Below are 16,236 nucleotides of genomic sequence, written 5' to 3' on the forward strand. Positions count from 1 at the left end.
TCCGGAGCAGTCGGTGTACCCAGAAATGGGGGCGTGTCTGCCGTTTTCCCGGGTGTGGCCAGCCCAGGATCTGCGTTGATCAACACAATGTCCTGGATTCACAAGCCGGCCTGCCTAAGTAAGCTGAGGCTTACTCAGCTGGCTGGACGCCCGGCGCCATCCACCATCGCGACCATTGACCATCGATGGTTTTGATGGTGATCCAAGCCTGCGACCTCCGTCGCAAGTGCTGGGATCGCAATGCAGAAGGGGATGTAGTACACCTCCTGCTGCATTTGCATAATACCAAGGATCGTAATAAGCTGCCTGCGCGCAGCTTTGCAATTGTGATCCTTGCTGAATCAGGCCCTTAGTCACGAAGTGAGTGACAGGCAGTCAGCGTTTGGGAGAGGTAACGGGGGGTTGGCTACAAAAATGCAAGCGTGCCTTGACCATTTTCTGGGTGTGCCCTAGTGAGCCCCTGCAAATATGTAGGCAGCTGGAGAGGCCCTGGTGTCTTAGGTGAGATGGTCAACGGTCATTTCTGAGACAGCATAAGGTTGCTGAGAGGTTCGATGTGCGACCGAAGTTTCCTCTTTTGTACGTAAGCGGCAGATCTGTGACGCCTCTGTTAGACGACGGCAGCTGAGTCATTAGCATTATTTTGCAAGTCGCTGCGTACGTTATCGCAGCAGCAAAGGGCATGCGCCCCTCTGAATCAGGCCCCATGTCTCCTAGGCTGGCCCCAGTGGTGCCATCACCACTTAAGTTCTGTGGTCTAGTTAAGAGATGCAGATTTGTGGCTTTACTAGCAATAACTCAGTTTCACGAGGAGGCACAGAGTGGTCCCAGTTACAATGTTTATCATCCCTCTGTCTGTGTCACTGTCTGTGTATCACGTGTGTGGGCAGCGCCCCGCCCACCGATAGATCCCACGTGACTGGCATCTGATCCATTGCATCACTTGACGCCGCTAGTGCGCGTGGACTACAGCTCCCGGCGCCCCGCCGGGCGGAAGTACCCAAGCTGCCCACAGCTGCCATGGAGAGCCCGGCGGCCACCTTCACATTAGCCTACGTGGTGTTCGCTGTGTGCTTTGTCTTCACCCCCAATGAGTTCCACTCGGCTGGCATCACGGTGCAGAACCTGCTGTCCGGCTGGCTGGGGAGCGAGGACGTGTGCTTCATCCAGCACCACATCAGGAGGACCACGGCCACGGTGCTGCTGCACTCCATACTGCCCCTAGGTGAGCTGTGCCCGGCGCCTCTCCTGCCCTTCCCTAGTCATCCCTCCTGTGCCATCTGCTGCTCTTCTCTGGTCAGCTGTGCTGTGCCATCTGCTGCCCTTCTCTAGTCACCTGTGCTGTGCCATCCCTTCCCTGGTCACCTGCGGTGCGCCGCCATCTGCCCTTCCCTGGTCACCTGAGGTGCGCCATCTGCTGCCCTTCCCTGGTCACCTGAGGTGCGCCATCTGCTGCCCTTCCCTGGTCACCCGAGGTGCGCCATCTGCTGCCCTTCCCTGGTCACCCATGCTGCGCCATCAGCTGCCCTTTTCCCACACACCTGTGCTGCGCCATCAGCTGCACTTTCCCGGTCACCGGTGCTGCGCCATCTGCTGCCACTGCCTGCTTGTGGTGCTGTATGCTATACTTCGTGTTCCCACTAGGCTGTTTTAGTCAGGCGCCGCGCCCAACCCTATTTCAAAAGGGCCCTGCCCTTTTGGCGGTGCCTTGTTGGTGCCATGCTAAAAACAACATGCAGGGTGCCGGCCCCACCCATGGGCTGCAGTGTCCTGCGGGTGGGGAAAATTGTGGTGCAGTGTGCACAGCATCTATTCATAGAGAGCGGAGCGCTTGGGGGCAGCCCAACATGTCCGTAAGTGCTGGGCATGCACCCAAGAGTGAAGAATAGGGCGCGCAAACTACAGTGCCTTTTCTACGGTCCGGCACCCTACCCCGCGTCGGACCTAGGGTGAACACTAATACTCATCCTATAATATTGGGCCTGATTCAGAGTTGTACGCTAATGCCTTTTGCAGCTCCAAATTTGTACATGGCTGCTATGCAAAAATATGCAAATGTCAAAGCTACCTGAGATGTATTAAGACGCCAACCTGCGGCTTTGCAAATCCAAGCATCTCTGTACATCGGTTGCAGATCATTTGTCGCAGTCCTTGTGTACATGATTGCAGTCGCGGGGTGAGACATGCCCCCAAAATGGTTGTGACACGCCTGCGTTTTTACCGCCACTTCCAGTTACCATCGCCAGATGCTCCCTGACTGTCATTCACAGACGGTCAGGGAGCAGGGCCTGACTCTGAATTGGGAAAGCAAACAAAGGCAAGTAACTATGCACCAGAACAAACCATGTTGCAGTACAAGGGGTGCAAATAAATGTATTTATTTTTTTTGTATGCAGGGTAAATACTGACTGCTTTTGCATTTAGCCCACAAATGCTGGACAGCTTTATTTTCAAACTGCAATTTAGAGACCCCTAAATATGTCTATTTTTTGTAAAGCAGTAATCTGATTTTCCCCTTGTCTGCAGGCTATTACATTGGAATGTGTTTTGCAGCCCCTGAGAAGAAGCTCTATTATATCTACACGGCTAGTGATGGCTGGAAAGTGTACACATTGATTGCAGTCATCCTTCCGACGATTACAAGCCTCCTCACCCTCTACTGGTCACAGAAGAGGTGGAGTAACCACCCTCTAGCGAGGTTGCTGTCCTACCATGCGCTCCCACAGTCTGGCTGGTGGGTTGTGGCCTCTTCTATCAACACTGAGTTCCGGAGGATCGACAAGTTTGCAACCGGGGTGCCCGGGGCCAGAGTTATTGTCACTGACACATGGGTTATGAAAGTGACCACTTACAGGGTTTATGTGGCCCAGCAACAAGACATTCACCTTACAGTCACTGAATCCAGGCAGCACGAACTGTCCCCTGAAGCAAACACCCCTGTCCAGTTTATTACCATCCGGGTGGCCAGCATTAATCCAAAAGTTAGGCCTTTTGATATCAGGTAATTTAGATTTTGCTGTAAGTGCTTTTTGGATATTATTTTAATTGCAGGTTTAGTCGTACCTGGATAGATGGGTAAATGCTAAAATGTAAATACTCCTATTAGGCGAAAAGGGGAAAAAAAAGTTTAAATATTAAAAGGGATAAAACATAATAAAAAATAAAACCACATGGGGACTACTGTAGAGTTCTACTGCTAATGCACACCGAAAACATATACTCATCTGTCCCTATAGTGACTGACGCATTTTTGCACTAATTATTCTTTGCACTTAGAGAGGTGGGATGGGTTGGTGGGGGTGTGCGCAAATGTGTCCCATACCATCTACAAGAATGGCGCATATGACCCTGTTAGTAGGTGGATCATTTATGGGCAATCGACCCCTGGTGCAAAAAACTGTATGCCCTGATAACAATTGGAGGCCAGTTTTGATTGGCAGATTGCGCCTTTATCCATCCCGCTATTGTGGCGGCTGTGATCTATTCACATTTTTCCATTAAAATTAAATTGTCCGCAGCAAGAAAGCAGATTGCATTCAATATTTTAAAGGGGTTTGTAGTTAATTGAACTTTAAATATTATTTTGTATGTGCGTCAGTTTTTTATTGCACTTTGCATGGTATATGAACCGTTATTTATAACACTGCATAGACATGGAAGGATTATACAATGTACTGTCATTTTAGCATTTACTGCTACTAAAAAAACATCTGGAGTAAACTAGGCATATATACTACTGTCATCTCTTGGCGTAGAACAAGTACATATACTACTGTTGTCTCCTCGCGTAGAACAAGTACATGTGCTACAGCTGCATCATGTGATACGTCTCCAGCTCTGGAAACTATCAAAGCGCACATTTCTTCTTCAGGGTCCACAGGAACTACCTTGGGGTATATGGTTGGAGAGATCTAGGCACCAAACAGTCAAAGCTTTAGCTCCCGGAATGCACTGGTCCTCCTCCATATATACCCCGCCCCTAGCCACAGGCATTCAGTTTTTTGTTTGGTGCTCAGCAGCAGTTCAGACGCACCTTTAGAACAGGGAACTGCTCTGGTAATCCCAAACTTTTTATTTTATGGTTTGGTTTACTTACTATTTTACAGGGTTAGCAGTCCTCAGCGTCCTAATATGACGCATGCACTGCGACGACTCCTACCTCCGCCGATGCTGCAACACCAGTAACGTCTCTGGTGATTTCAGCAGAGCTTGGCTAGAAGTGATACTGGAGGCCAGGACTGCAATCAGACTCACAGTGATGTCGGGTTAGGCGATTCCTCGTTTATAGGGAATAGTGCACGGAAGTCTTTGCTTCCTGCGCTGGAGACGCACCCGAAGCAGCTGCAAGTGAAGGCCCGGCCGCTCCCCCTCAGTAGACCACCGGGACCTTATCATCTGACGCTGGGGATCGGCAGAAGACTATTCTACTGCCATGAGGCCAGTGTACATGGTATGTTGATGCAGCTTATGGGAGATAGGCTCTTGACGGCGTGGCTCTTGAGTCTTCCGTCTTGAAATCAAAAGGTTTTTTACTTCTGTGATTCATTTTTTTTTTCTGTGGTGTTCCCATAGAAAGTATGACCCTAAGGTTTTTAGGGTCGTCCGAGTTCTTGCTTTTCTCCAGACTGGACTAGAATTAGGCCATCGTCTGGCTACCTTGAGAGTTCAGGTATCTGCATTGTCAGTTTGGTTCCAGCGCAGAATTGCTCCTCTGCCGAATGTTAGAAAAATTTTTCAGGGTGTTCTCCGTCTACAACCTCTGTTTGTCCCTCCGGTGGCACCGTGGGATTTATCCTTGGTTCTTAGGGCATTGCAGGCTCCTCCCTTTGAGTCCTTGGACGCAGTCGACCTTAAATGGTTGGATCGTACCAATTCCATCAGGAAATCTGATGCGCTTTTTGTGTTGGCTGGCCAGCCTCGCTTGTGAAAACCATATAAAAAGCAGACTCTGGCTCGCTGGCTGTGTATGACTATTTCTCAGGTTTATACACAGGCTGATCTCCCTGTCCCTAACACAGTGACAGCACATTCTACTCGGTTTGTGGGATCATCGTGGGCATTTAGACATGGCGCCTATGTGGAACAGTTGTGCAAGGTGGCCATCTGGCTTTCTGTCCACACTTTTATTAAAATTTTATGCTTTTGATACTTTTGCCTCCAAGGATGCTTCATTTGGGCAGCGGATTCTCCGCTCTGCTCAGGAGCGTCCCCACCCTTAAGGGAATTGCTTTAGGACATCTCCAAGGTAGATCCTGTGGACCCCGAAGAAGAAAATAAGAGTTATGGTAGCCTTACCTTTTTGTTAACTTTTTTTTTTTTCCTTCAAGGTCCACAGGGCGCCCACCCTGATGCACCTGGCCTCAGTTGGGATCTCTTCCTTCTTGTCACTGATTCCTTCATCTTTGTGAGAGTGTTTCTAGTGTAATTTATGTTTCCTTCACTTTTCTTCTGCCATTTGTGCTTGCTTACAAACTGAATGCCTGTGACTAAGGGCAGGGTATATATGGAGGAGGACCAGTGCATTCTGGGAGCTAAAGTTTTGACTGTTTGGTGCCTGGATCTCTCCAACCACATACGTCAGGGTAGTTCCTGTGGACCCTATGGACCTAGAAGAAGAGTTAACAAAGTTAAGTCTACCATAACTCTTATTTTTTGGGGGAGCACAGTCCTGTAATCGCAATAGTCAGAACACCCTGCAGAAGGGTTATAAATGATGGAAATCATTAAAAACATGGTGTATTTCTACTTCAGGGTCCATAGGGTATCCACAGGATACCTTGGGGTATAGGTGTGACGTCAGTCGCAGGGCACCAAAGAGTTAAGCTTTCAGCCTCCCAGGATGCACTAGGTCCCCCTCCTATACCCCGCCCCCGGGCCAAGGCACCTCAGTTTAGTTTGGTGCCCGGCCGGAGTCGGGTGCACCTGTTGGAGTGGGGGCTAGAAGAGCCCCTGAAGCTTATTCTTCATGCAGCTGTGGCTGCACATCTGGATGAACAGCATGGACAGTCAGTCCTGACGTCCATGCTGTCTTCCCTACACCCCGCCGGTACCAGAACGCCGGTACTGATCCGGGGATGCTGGTGGGCATCTGGGGTCACAGCTAGCGGTGACCCCAGATGCTCCGGACCATGGCCGGATTCAAGGGGGACAGAGGTAAGCAGCGGGGTCCCGCGGTGGGTCCCCGCTGATCACATGGTCCTAAGTCCCCAGGCAGGGGGCTCCCTGGGGACTGGCTGCAGCGTGGAGCCAGGCGACCAACCTGCGCTTCCACTACCCCCTGGGACAGCGGACCGCAGCAGAGCGGTAGCGCTGCGGCGTCCCAGGGGTTAAATGCATGCCAGGGGAGCGCGCCTTCCCTGTCTCACAGCCGGCGCCTCCCCCGCTGCACACAGCCCTCTCTGCATGCTGCCGACTGGTCCTGTGGCAGCGCTCCTCCCCCAGGCCAGCCTCCTCTCTGCTCCTCGGCGGCCATCTTCTCCAGAACGCATGGTGAACGCTGCTGGAAGCGCTGGACGGAAGCATCGTGGTCTGGGTCCCCCCGCATACCTCTCCTCCGCTGTGGTCAGGTCTGTGTATGCAGCGCTGTGTCCTACCAGGCCCTGTGTCTGTGTAGTTGAGTGATCAGCGCTGTTAGTGCAGGAATTGTTATTTTTCTGCATTGTATGTGACTGTGCTAGCGCTGCTGCCTGTAATCTTTTCTTCTCTAAACTGTCAGCTTTATTACTGTCCCTGTTCTTTCTGCTAAAGCCCTTGCGGTGCGGTGCTGCAGGGTGGTCTCTCGCCTATTTAATACTTAATTGGTGAGAGAGGTCACATACGTGGTGCCATCATGTCTGAAAGTGATTTTCCCCTCCGGCTACAGTGTACCACGTGCAAAGTACCATTAGCGGAGGGGGAGGGTAGCGCGGAGGGCCTTTGCCGGCAGTGTTTGTCCATGGCGCGGCCTATTACGGTTACAGCACCGGTACAGGAGCCGCCCTGGGCTTGTTTCGCTCAGGCGTTAACAGCTTTAGTGGGCCAGTTAGCTCCGCAGCCCGCGTTTACTCCGATGGGTTTGTCCCAGCAGTCTGTGGTGTCGTCACCCATGCAGGGGTTCCCACGACAATTGGTGGTACCCCACAGTCTCCCTATTTCCCCGCTCCCGGGTTCTCAGGAGCCAGCGTGGGTTAACTCCCTGACAAGTTCTGTACAGCACTTGTCGGATGTGTTGCAAGGGGAGTCTGTGATGCGGTCTCATAAAAGGCCGGTGGCGTCTCTGTCCGCTCCTTATGAGGATGACGAAGGGACGTCTGATGATGGGGAGATTCTACATCCTTACGATCAGGAACCTCTCCATACTAAGGACGCTGATGCTAAGTCCAAAGTATATATTCCTGGACTTATTCGGGCGGTCCGCACAGCCTTGGTGATTGAGGACGAAGTTCCCCCAGCGGCTAAATCTAAGTATGCCTTTTTCAAAGATGTGAAGGGCGATGCCACAGTCTTTCCTCTTTCGGGTCAGTTGGTGGACCATTTAGAGGAGGCGTGGAAACAACCTGGCAAAAGATACCAGCCGCAGAGACGCCTGGCGGTGGCTTATCCGTTCGCGGATAATTATTTTGCGAAGTGGGAATCCCCTCCACAGGTGGATTCTCACGTGACCCGTCTTGTCCGTAGTGCCACATTGCCGATGCCATCCATGTCCTCCCTTAAGGATGCTACGGACCGCAAGGTAGAAATCTGCCTGAAGTCCGCTTATTCCCTTGCAGGGGGGGCAGCACGGCCGGCTATGGCCATTTGCTGGGTTGCCAGAGCGATGGAGCGCTGGGCGGATTCATTAGAGGCTTCTTTTGAATCCGACTGTCCGGCCGATCAGGCGGAGTTGATTGGCAATCTCCGTGATTCGGCCACCTACATCAACGAGGCGGCTCTAGACATTAGTACTCTGGTGTCTAGAATTTCTTCAGCAGCGGTAGCTGCTCGTCGCACCTTGTGGCTGCGATCCTGGAAGGCGGACGCAGATTCCAAGAAAGGTCTGGAAGCGTTGCCGTTTACCGGAGAAGTTCTCTTCGGTCCGGATCTGGATAAGATTGTGGCCACGCTGGCGGCAGCCAAATCTGCCTGTCTCCCGTCGGCCGCTGCTCCTTCTGGTTCGGGACCATCGTCCTTTCGGTCATCTAGGGCCCAGGGCAGGCCCAAACCACAGTCGTTTCCTCGACAGGCTGGCCCTAAGAAATCGGTCAAGCCCCGGAAGCAGGCATGGAGTACCAGACGTCCGGCCCCCAAGCCAGATGACAAGCCTGCGGCCTGACGGTCCGGGCCTCCCTTTGGGGGATCCCAGGGTGGGAGGCCGCCTGCTACAGTTCGCCCAGTGTTGGTCGACCACTACGACAGACACTTGGGTTCTGGAGGTGGTTTCCCACGGATACGCCCTCTCCTTCCGGCACAGACCCCCGGCTCGCTTCTTCACCACGGGTCTCCCATCAGACCGGAACAAGGCTACGGAGCTGCGGAAGGTATTGCACACTATGCTCCAGGCTGGAGTTATAGTGGCGGTTCCATTCTCCCAGAGGGGCCAGGGTTTCTATTCAAATCTATTTTTGGTACAGAAACCCAATGGGTCATATCGTCCGATACTCAACCTCAAAGCACTCAACAAGTCTTTGCGGGTCCCGAAGTTTCGGATGGAGACCCTACGGTCCATCATTCTGGCGCTGGAACCTGGGGACTACTTGGTGTCATTGGACATACAGGACGCTTACCTGCATGTCCCTATTCTTTGGCGCCATCAACAGTTCCTCAGGTTTGCAATCAGCAGCGACCACTTCCAGTTTCGGGCGTTACCTTTTGGCCTGGCAACAGCACCACGTGTTTTCACCAAGGTGATGGCGGTCATGGCGGCTTCTCTGCGGCTGCAGGGAGTCCGCATGTTGCCGTATTTGGACGACCTGTTATTGGTGGCAGGATCTCCAGAGCTCCTGTTACGCCACTTGGACCTGACCATTGCACTGCTGCAACGGCACGGCTGGCTAATCAACTGGCAGAAGTCCACTCTAATCCCGTCTCGGAGGATTCTGCATCTTGGAGCCTTATTGGACTCGGGACAGCAAAGGATCTTCGTGACGGAGGACAAGATCTCTGCTTTACAGTCAAGGGTGCGCAGTTGTCTGCACAGCCGCCGGGTGTCCTTACACTCGGCGATGAGGTTACTGGGCTCCATGGTGTCGGTGTTCGACATGGTGGAATACGCCCAGTTTCACTCCAGACCTCTGCAGCACCTGATCCTGTCCAAGTGGAACGGGCTGACTCAGTCTCTGAAGTCCCAGACGATTGTGCTCACCCAGGAGGTTCGCCTGTCCCTTACGTGGTGGTTACAGACGACCCACCTCAACAAGGGACGTCCGTTCTGGGTTCCAAATTGGGTCCTGTTGACAACGGACGCCAGTCTTCGGGGCTGGGGAGCAGTTTCGGGTCCACACTTGTTCCAGGGCAGGTGGACGCCGACAGAAGCGGAGCTTCCAATAAATATCTTGGAACTCCGTGCGGTCTTCAATGCTCTCCAGCAGGCACAGCGGTTTCTCCAGGGTCGCCCGGTGCAGGTCCAGTCGGACAACGCTACCACCGTGGCCTACATAAACAGGCAAGGAGGAACTCGCAGTCGGGCGGCTCTCGTAGAGGTCTCTCGGATCCTGGTTTGGGCGGAGCGCAATCTTCCGGCCATATCAGCGGTCTTCATCCCGGGAGTGCTCAATTGGGAGGCGGACTTTCTAAGTCGCCAGGACGTTCATCCGGGGGAATGGTCCCTGCACCCGGACGTTTTTCAACTACTGGTGGACAGGTGGGGTCTTCCAGAAATCGACCTCATGGCGTCCCGGCACAACAACAAGTTGCCGGTGTACGGGTCTCGCACAAGAGACGAAGGGGCGTCTCTGGTGGATGCTCTGTCCGTCCGGTGGACGTTCCGGTTCGCATACCTGTTCCCTCCGGTCTCCCTTCTTCCACGGGTAATCCGGAAATTCAAACAGGAAGGAGGGACGCTCCTGTTGATAGCTCCCGCGTGGCCCAGACGGCACTGGTTCTCAGACCTTCAGGGTCTGTCCGTGGACATTCCTCTGCGGTTGCCGCTACGACCGGACCTTCTGTCTCAGGGTCCTTGCCTTCACCCGGACCTGACTCGGCTGTCTTTGACGGCGTGGCTGTTGAGACGGCCATGCTGAGGTCCCGGGGGTTTTCCAGCTCTGTGGTGCGTACCATGTTACGAGCTCGGAAACTGTCTTCCGCGAGGATATACCATCGCGTGTGGCATACGTTCTTCCAGTGGTGTCGACCGAGAGGTTATGCACCGCGGGAGTTTCGTCTGTCTCGGATTCTCGCCTTCCTGCAAGCGGGACTAGATCATGGGCTTCGCCTTACTTCTTTGAAGGTACAGGTTTCGGCCCTATCTGTCTGGTTTCACCGTAGGATTGCTACAATCCCGGATGTGCGCACCTTTATGCAGGGTGTTCTCCGCATTCAGCCGCCCTTTGTTCCACCTGTGGCGCCTTGGGATTTGGCTGTGGTCCTGAGGGCTCTCCAAGGACCGCCGTTTGAACCACTGGGCTCAGTGGATCTTAAATGGCTAACAGCTAAGACTGTTTTCCTTCTGGCCATTGCTTCGGCCAGACGTGTTTCTGAGTTAGGGGCTCTTTCTTGTAGACCCCCTTTCTTGTTTTTTTATGGGAACAGGGCAGTGCTCCGCACTCGGCCCGAGTTTCTTCCCAAAGTTATTTCCCAGTTTCATATTAACGAGGAAATAGTTGTTCCGGCCTTTAACTCACCGGGTCTTTCCGTGGGTGAGGCCTCTTTGGATGTTGTGCGGGCCTTAAGGACTTAGGTTGACCGCACTTCTTCGTTTAGGAAGTCGGACGCTTTGTTTGTCCTCTTTGGCTTCCGTAAAAAGGGTTGGCCTGCTTCAAAGCAAACTTTGGCAGCCTGGATCCGTATGGCTATTTCTGAAGCTTATCTTCATGAAGGCCTACCGGTCCCTCCTTCTCTGAAGGCTCATTCCACTAGGTCTGTGGGTCCTTCGTGGGCAGCTCGACGTGGTGCCTCGGCAGTTCAGATCTGCAAGGCTGCTACGTGGTCTTCTGTCCATACCTTCGTGAGGTATTACAGGTTTGACACCTTCGCCTCTCAGGATGCTTCCTTCGGGCGGCGGATTCTCCTTTCTGCACAGGAGCGTCCCCACCCTTAAAGGATACTGCTTTGGGACATCCCCAAGGTATCCTGTGGATACCCTATGGACCCTGAAGTAGAAAATATGAGATATGGTAAGAACTTACCCTTGTTATCTCTATTTCTACGAAGTCCATAGGGTTCCACAGGACTCCCGCCCTGTCGCACCTGTGCTGCAGATGGGCTTTGCTCTGGTCACCGGTTTTCCGTCTCCCTCTGGTGAGAATGTGATTCTTGTATGTGTCCAGATCTTTGTTCTCTCTCTTCCTTCTCCTCCTCCGGCCTATGGCTTGGTAACTAACTGAGGTGCCTTGGCCCGGGGGCGGGGTATAGGAGGGGGACCTAGTGCATCCTGGGAGGCTGAAAGCTTAACTCTTTGGTGCCCTGCGACTGACGTCACACCTATACCCCAAGGTATCCTGTGGAACCCTATGGACTTCGTAGAAATAGAGATAACAAGGGTAAGTTCTTACCATATCTCATATTTTTTGTCTCCATATAAAGGTAATCACCGAGATTAGCTGTAGTATATCTGTCGCATAATCGCACTGCAGAGGTGCTAACTTTTCAGATTTCAGTATTCTGAGGGAGATGTATCAAACCTTTTGAGAGAGACCGCAACCAATCAGCTGTATCGCTATCATTTGTGTAGCAGAGTCTTAAAAATGACTTAGAAGCTGGCTGGTTGCTATGGGCAACTTCTCCACTTTATCTCTCTCGAAAGTTTGATGCAGCTCCCCTTCAGTAAGATCTGTGCAGGTGCCTTGTACTTTTATTCATAGTAATCGTTGATACATTTGCAGGTTGAATTCAACAGAATATGGGGAACTGCGGGAGAAGCTTCATGCCCCCATCCGAAACGCAGCCAATGTCGTCATCCATCAGACTCTGAGTGACATCTTCCTGGAGACCTTCCGATCTGTTGTGGAAGCCAATCGGTTCTACGAGCTGCCTAGCAACCAGGTGAGAAGAAGACTGCTTGGTAGCCAGGCGCCAGAATGTGCATCTGCCATAATCAGTGATTCACAGTACACCTGGAAAATGGGCATAAACTACTGTAAATAAGAGAGCATGGAAAATGGGGTATGTTCATCCATACCCAGAGCCATACAAGATTATCGGCAGTGTGCGCGCAGTGTTCACTTAGTCATCCTCATTGGTGGTGGTGATACATATCCTGGCAGGTGCATATTCGTGTGTTTGCAAACGTGCCATCTTGCATAATGCGTGTTTGCTTTGTAAGCGTGTGCCCACGCAATATACACTGCGCAAACCCGTTCTCACTGTGCCTCAAGCCTCTTGTGTTCTAAGAGCTTAAGCACATTATTATCAGTATGTTTCGTAACCTATATCGCAAAATATCCTTATTCCCGTTTTTTGAATAATTATTTGTCACAGGATTATTCCTCTAACCGGGGTCTTTTTGTTATGTCCTGTCTCACCTTTCAAGGTGCCGTCAAAAGTGCCGATTTTTCAGGGATTTTGTCTCGGGACTTAAAGTTGCAATTTTTTATTTTTTAAAGGGAAAACCAACCTGATTTTGCCTTTAACATTGATTTTTAAAAGGAGCAGTTGGCTTAAATCCTGTTATGCCCGTGCACTGCCTAATGGTTGACCAGTGTATTATTGCTAGGATAATGTAGTAAATTATTACTTTGTTGGAGGGTAATGTGCTGTGTGATAAGTTGAAAGAAGAATTTATTGGGATCTAGTTGATTTTGCCAACTTCTCAGGTGATATTTTTGACAATATTCCAATATTTGTATAGTGTGGTACCTTTTTTATTTGAATTTTTTTTTTTTTATATTGTTTTGGTATACTGATTTAATATTGTATATTCTTAATCTTCTTTTTTTTAAAATAAGAAATGGATCTGGGGATGCAGTTTGTAGCTCTAGGTTTTATATTCCAGATACTCTTGTTTGTGTGTGTGCTTATGTGTGTGTTTATGTGTGTGTATGTGTTATATATATATATATATATATATATATAACTTTATGTGTATAATACTGTGTGTGTGTGTGTATATATATATATATATATATATATATATATATATTGTTAATGTACTTCTAGAAACCAATAAAAATGTACTCAATTTAAAATAAAAAGCAAAAAAAACAAAACATTGATTTAAAAAAATAAAAAATTGCCCCTTTAAATGCCACTGCAAAATTGCCATTTCGACAAATCAGAATCTATGTTTGCCCCTCAGTCTTTTGTTTCATTGCTTCCACTATATGTAAAGTCAGCTTAGAAAGCAGACCAAGCTCTTCGGGTTGTCGACAATATGGCTGGTTTAAAGCTGGGTACACACTATGCGATGTGTGCGTATTCTGCAATGGAATCCGGTGTACGACGGCGCAATGCATCGCTACGTGCTACACGTTACAGCATGGCGTCGTTAATTGCCTCGTCCCGAATGACCCTCGTGAATGCACACTTGGCATACACACTGCGTGATTTGTATGATGTATCGTTCCAATCTGCGTTGGAACGATATATTGTTAGATAGAGATGTGTCCTTTGCTGCAGTCACCATAAAATGACCCTCTTAGCCCGCCAGGTCCAGAGAGACTCTGCTAGCGCCTGGCTTCTTTTCTAAAATGCGCTTAGGTCGCAATGCGAGTTTGACGCTCAAGCAGATTATCTGAATCTGTATAGGAAGTGCTAGAATGTAGCGGACGCAGATTTTTTTTTTCATTCCGAGTTCCGTTGTGGTTCATATACAGACTCGCACACAGATATACGAGTGTCACATATCCAATATCATTTTCAGCAATAAAAGACGCCCGGCGCCAGCCGAGTTTTACGGGACCTGGCGACTCGCTCACGCCAAGCACGTCACACTGCGTGGCGCATAAGAACACCTCTGTATATCATATAGTGTGTACCTGGCTTAACTTAACTGCAAGTTATGTGTACAGTGTATCATTGTATTTTTGCTTATTCCCTTAAACACGGCCCATATATAAAATAGTATATTCGCAGAGTTTCCCAAACTCCGCCGTTACAGTCCAGGTTTTAAGGATAGCCATGCTTGAGTCCAGATGGTTAAGTCAAATTGCTGAGGTACTAATTAAGTAACCGATGCTCAAGCATGGATATTCCTAAAACATGGACTGTAATAGCTGAGTTCGGGAAATTCTGGTACGTATATTGAAACATTATAGTTGTATTCAGTACAGTGTATATATACAATCCATTGAAAACATATTTATTATCTTCTATAAAAAAAGAATGTGTTAAGTCCTACATCACTGGTCATAGAACTGCTGGGCCCACCAAAAATGGAAGGGGGATATAGTCACGAAGCCGGCGGTCAAAATGCCGACCGCCGGCTTCCCGACAGCGGGATGGTTAGGTTCAGGGACTCCTGGGGGGACTTGGGGTTAGGCACCCCCCGAGAGACTTAGGGTTAGGGGGGGTTGGTGTCAGGCACCACCAGGGGGAGGTTAGGGTTAGGCACCCCCCGGGAGGGTTAGGGGTAGGGTGCTGGGAGGGGGGGTTAGGTTTTTGGCACTAGGGTAAAAGGTTAGGGTTAGGCACCCCTAAGCGAGGGTTAGAGGGATGGGGGGGGGAGCGGATAGGATAAATACTCACCTCAGTCAGGATTTTCATCTGCTGGCCTTCCGGCGTCTATATTTCATCTGCCAGGTTTAGGTCCGGCGGTAATACATAACGATTCCGTAGGAGGGATCGAGTGAGCGCCGTCACTGATCGCTGACTCCACTAATTGTAGGAGACAAGTGCACATTAGAGAATGGAAATCTAATGACAATGGGCCTGATTCTGCTCTGATCATTATTGCGATCGCGGGTAGCAATCGTGCACGCAGTTCTGCTGCGAAAATATGCTTGTGAATGCGGTTGTAATGCAGTAGCATATGCTTTAGCAGTTGCGTTCCTTGCTGAATCAGGCCCAATGTCCCATTCAGGATTATTTGCTGTTTTATTTGTCCTCGGGCCATTCTACTGCATTCTAGTATTACTTATACATGTAACAACCCTTCAATACATGTCTTCACAGGAGCTGGAGACCTGCATTGGCTGCATGCAGACTAACGCCAACATCAAGCTGGTGAAATATTGCCAGGAGCCCAACGAAGGAGAATGTCAGCAGTGTTACTGCAGGCCCATGTGGTGCCTTACCTGTATGGGCAAGTGGTTTGCAAGCCGCCAGGACCAGCAGCACCCAGAGACCTGGCTGTCGAGCCAAGTGCCTTGCCCAACTTGCCGAGCCAAATTCTGCATTGTGGACGTCTGTATAATACGGTGACTCTTCCGACCCCCCCCCCTCCCCCCTCCCCCTTGCTCTCCGGGTATCTTTCTATTCCGGACTTGTTCTATAAGCCAACGTGTTCTGGTATGTTCCCCAAACTTAGAAACATGAGCTCTGACGTGTTTTTTTCACATACAGTATATATGGATTCTGGTTGTCCTCAGGCCACGTATGTAAAGGTAAAGGTGGGGTGAAGATTGTAGATGGCTTTCATACTAATCGTAAGAGACGTTTCTACTTTTTCTCCAGATTCAGGTTTTTATATAACTTCAACTACAGTGCAATGGGAGGAGGTTTCTAGATTTGGTTTCTCAAGACTTACAGCGACCTTCAACAGGCCGTTCTCTCGCCAGAGTCTGCCACCAACTATCCTTTTACAGCAATAGGGATATTGTATCTATATATGGGACGGAAATATCCAATGCTCCTATCGTTCTCTCTCTGTATACAGAGGGCCCTGCACCGTCACAGGTCCCGGTCAGTATAATAATCGGAAGCAGTCGGTCACAGTATGATTTGAGGTTACAGGTAGTTTTATTCTACTGTCTTTTATAGTATAAATATGAAACCTTCTCATCGGCTTGATCTTTGCTGCGCAGTAGTTGATGGTTAAGGTGTAATAGAAGCGAGACATAAATTTAGGTTAGGTGGTGAGAAGCCTATGAATTGTAGTATATTCTTTTTAATATTTTATTTGGCTGCTGTGATTTGCGTTTACAATTTGTACTGTTTTTGTTTTTTTTTCCTCAACATTTCAGTATG

At 50.0% G+C, this 16,236-nt stretch overlaps 1 protein-coding gene across 1 annotated transcript; it reads left to right on the plus strand.

Moving 5' to 3' along the window:
- The first annotated feature begins 927 nt into the window (after nucleotides 1-927).
- TMEM129 (transmembrane protein 129, E3 ubiquitin ligase) lies at nucleotides 928-15,565 on the plus strand. Its single transcript, XM_088461635.1, has 4 exons — nucleotides 928-1,225; nucleotides 2,527-3,001; nucleotides 11,997-12,156; nucleotides 15,223-15,565. The coding sequence occupies exons 1-4, from the start codon at nucleotides 1,021-1,023 to the stop codon at nucleotides 15,469-15,471; spliced, it is 1,089 nt and encodes a 362-aa protein (XP_088317761.1). The 5' UTR covers nucleotides 928-1,020; the 3' UTR covers nucleotides 15,472-15,565.
- The last annotated feature ends 671 nt before the right edge of the window (nucleotides 15,566-16,236 follow it).

The sequence above is a fragment of the Taudactylus pleione genome, unplaced genomic scaffold (assembly GCF_031769625.1).
Source record: "Taudactylus pleione unplaced genomic scaffold, aTauple2 ptg001084l, whole genome shotgun sequence".
NCBI classification, from domain to species: Eukaryota; Metazoa; Chordata; class Amphibia; order Anura; family Myobatrachidae; genus Taudactylus; species Taudactylus pleione.

Bases quoted from the DNA above. Each gene is read 5' to 3' on its own strand.
- TMEM129 (XM_088461635.1), top strand. From the start codon at position 1,021: ATGGAGAGCCCGGCGGCCACCTTCACATTAGCCTACGTGGTGTTCGCT. The intron at 3,002-11,996 runs GTAATTTAGATT...ATACATTTGCAG, and splicing joins GTTAGGCCTTTTGATATCAG to GTTGAATTCAACAGAATATG. The intron at 12,157-15,222 runs GTGAGAAGAAGA...ATGTCTTCACAG, and splicing joins ACGAGCTGCCTAGCAACCAG to GAGCTGGAGACCTGCATTGG.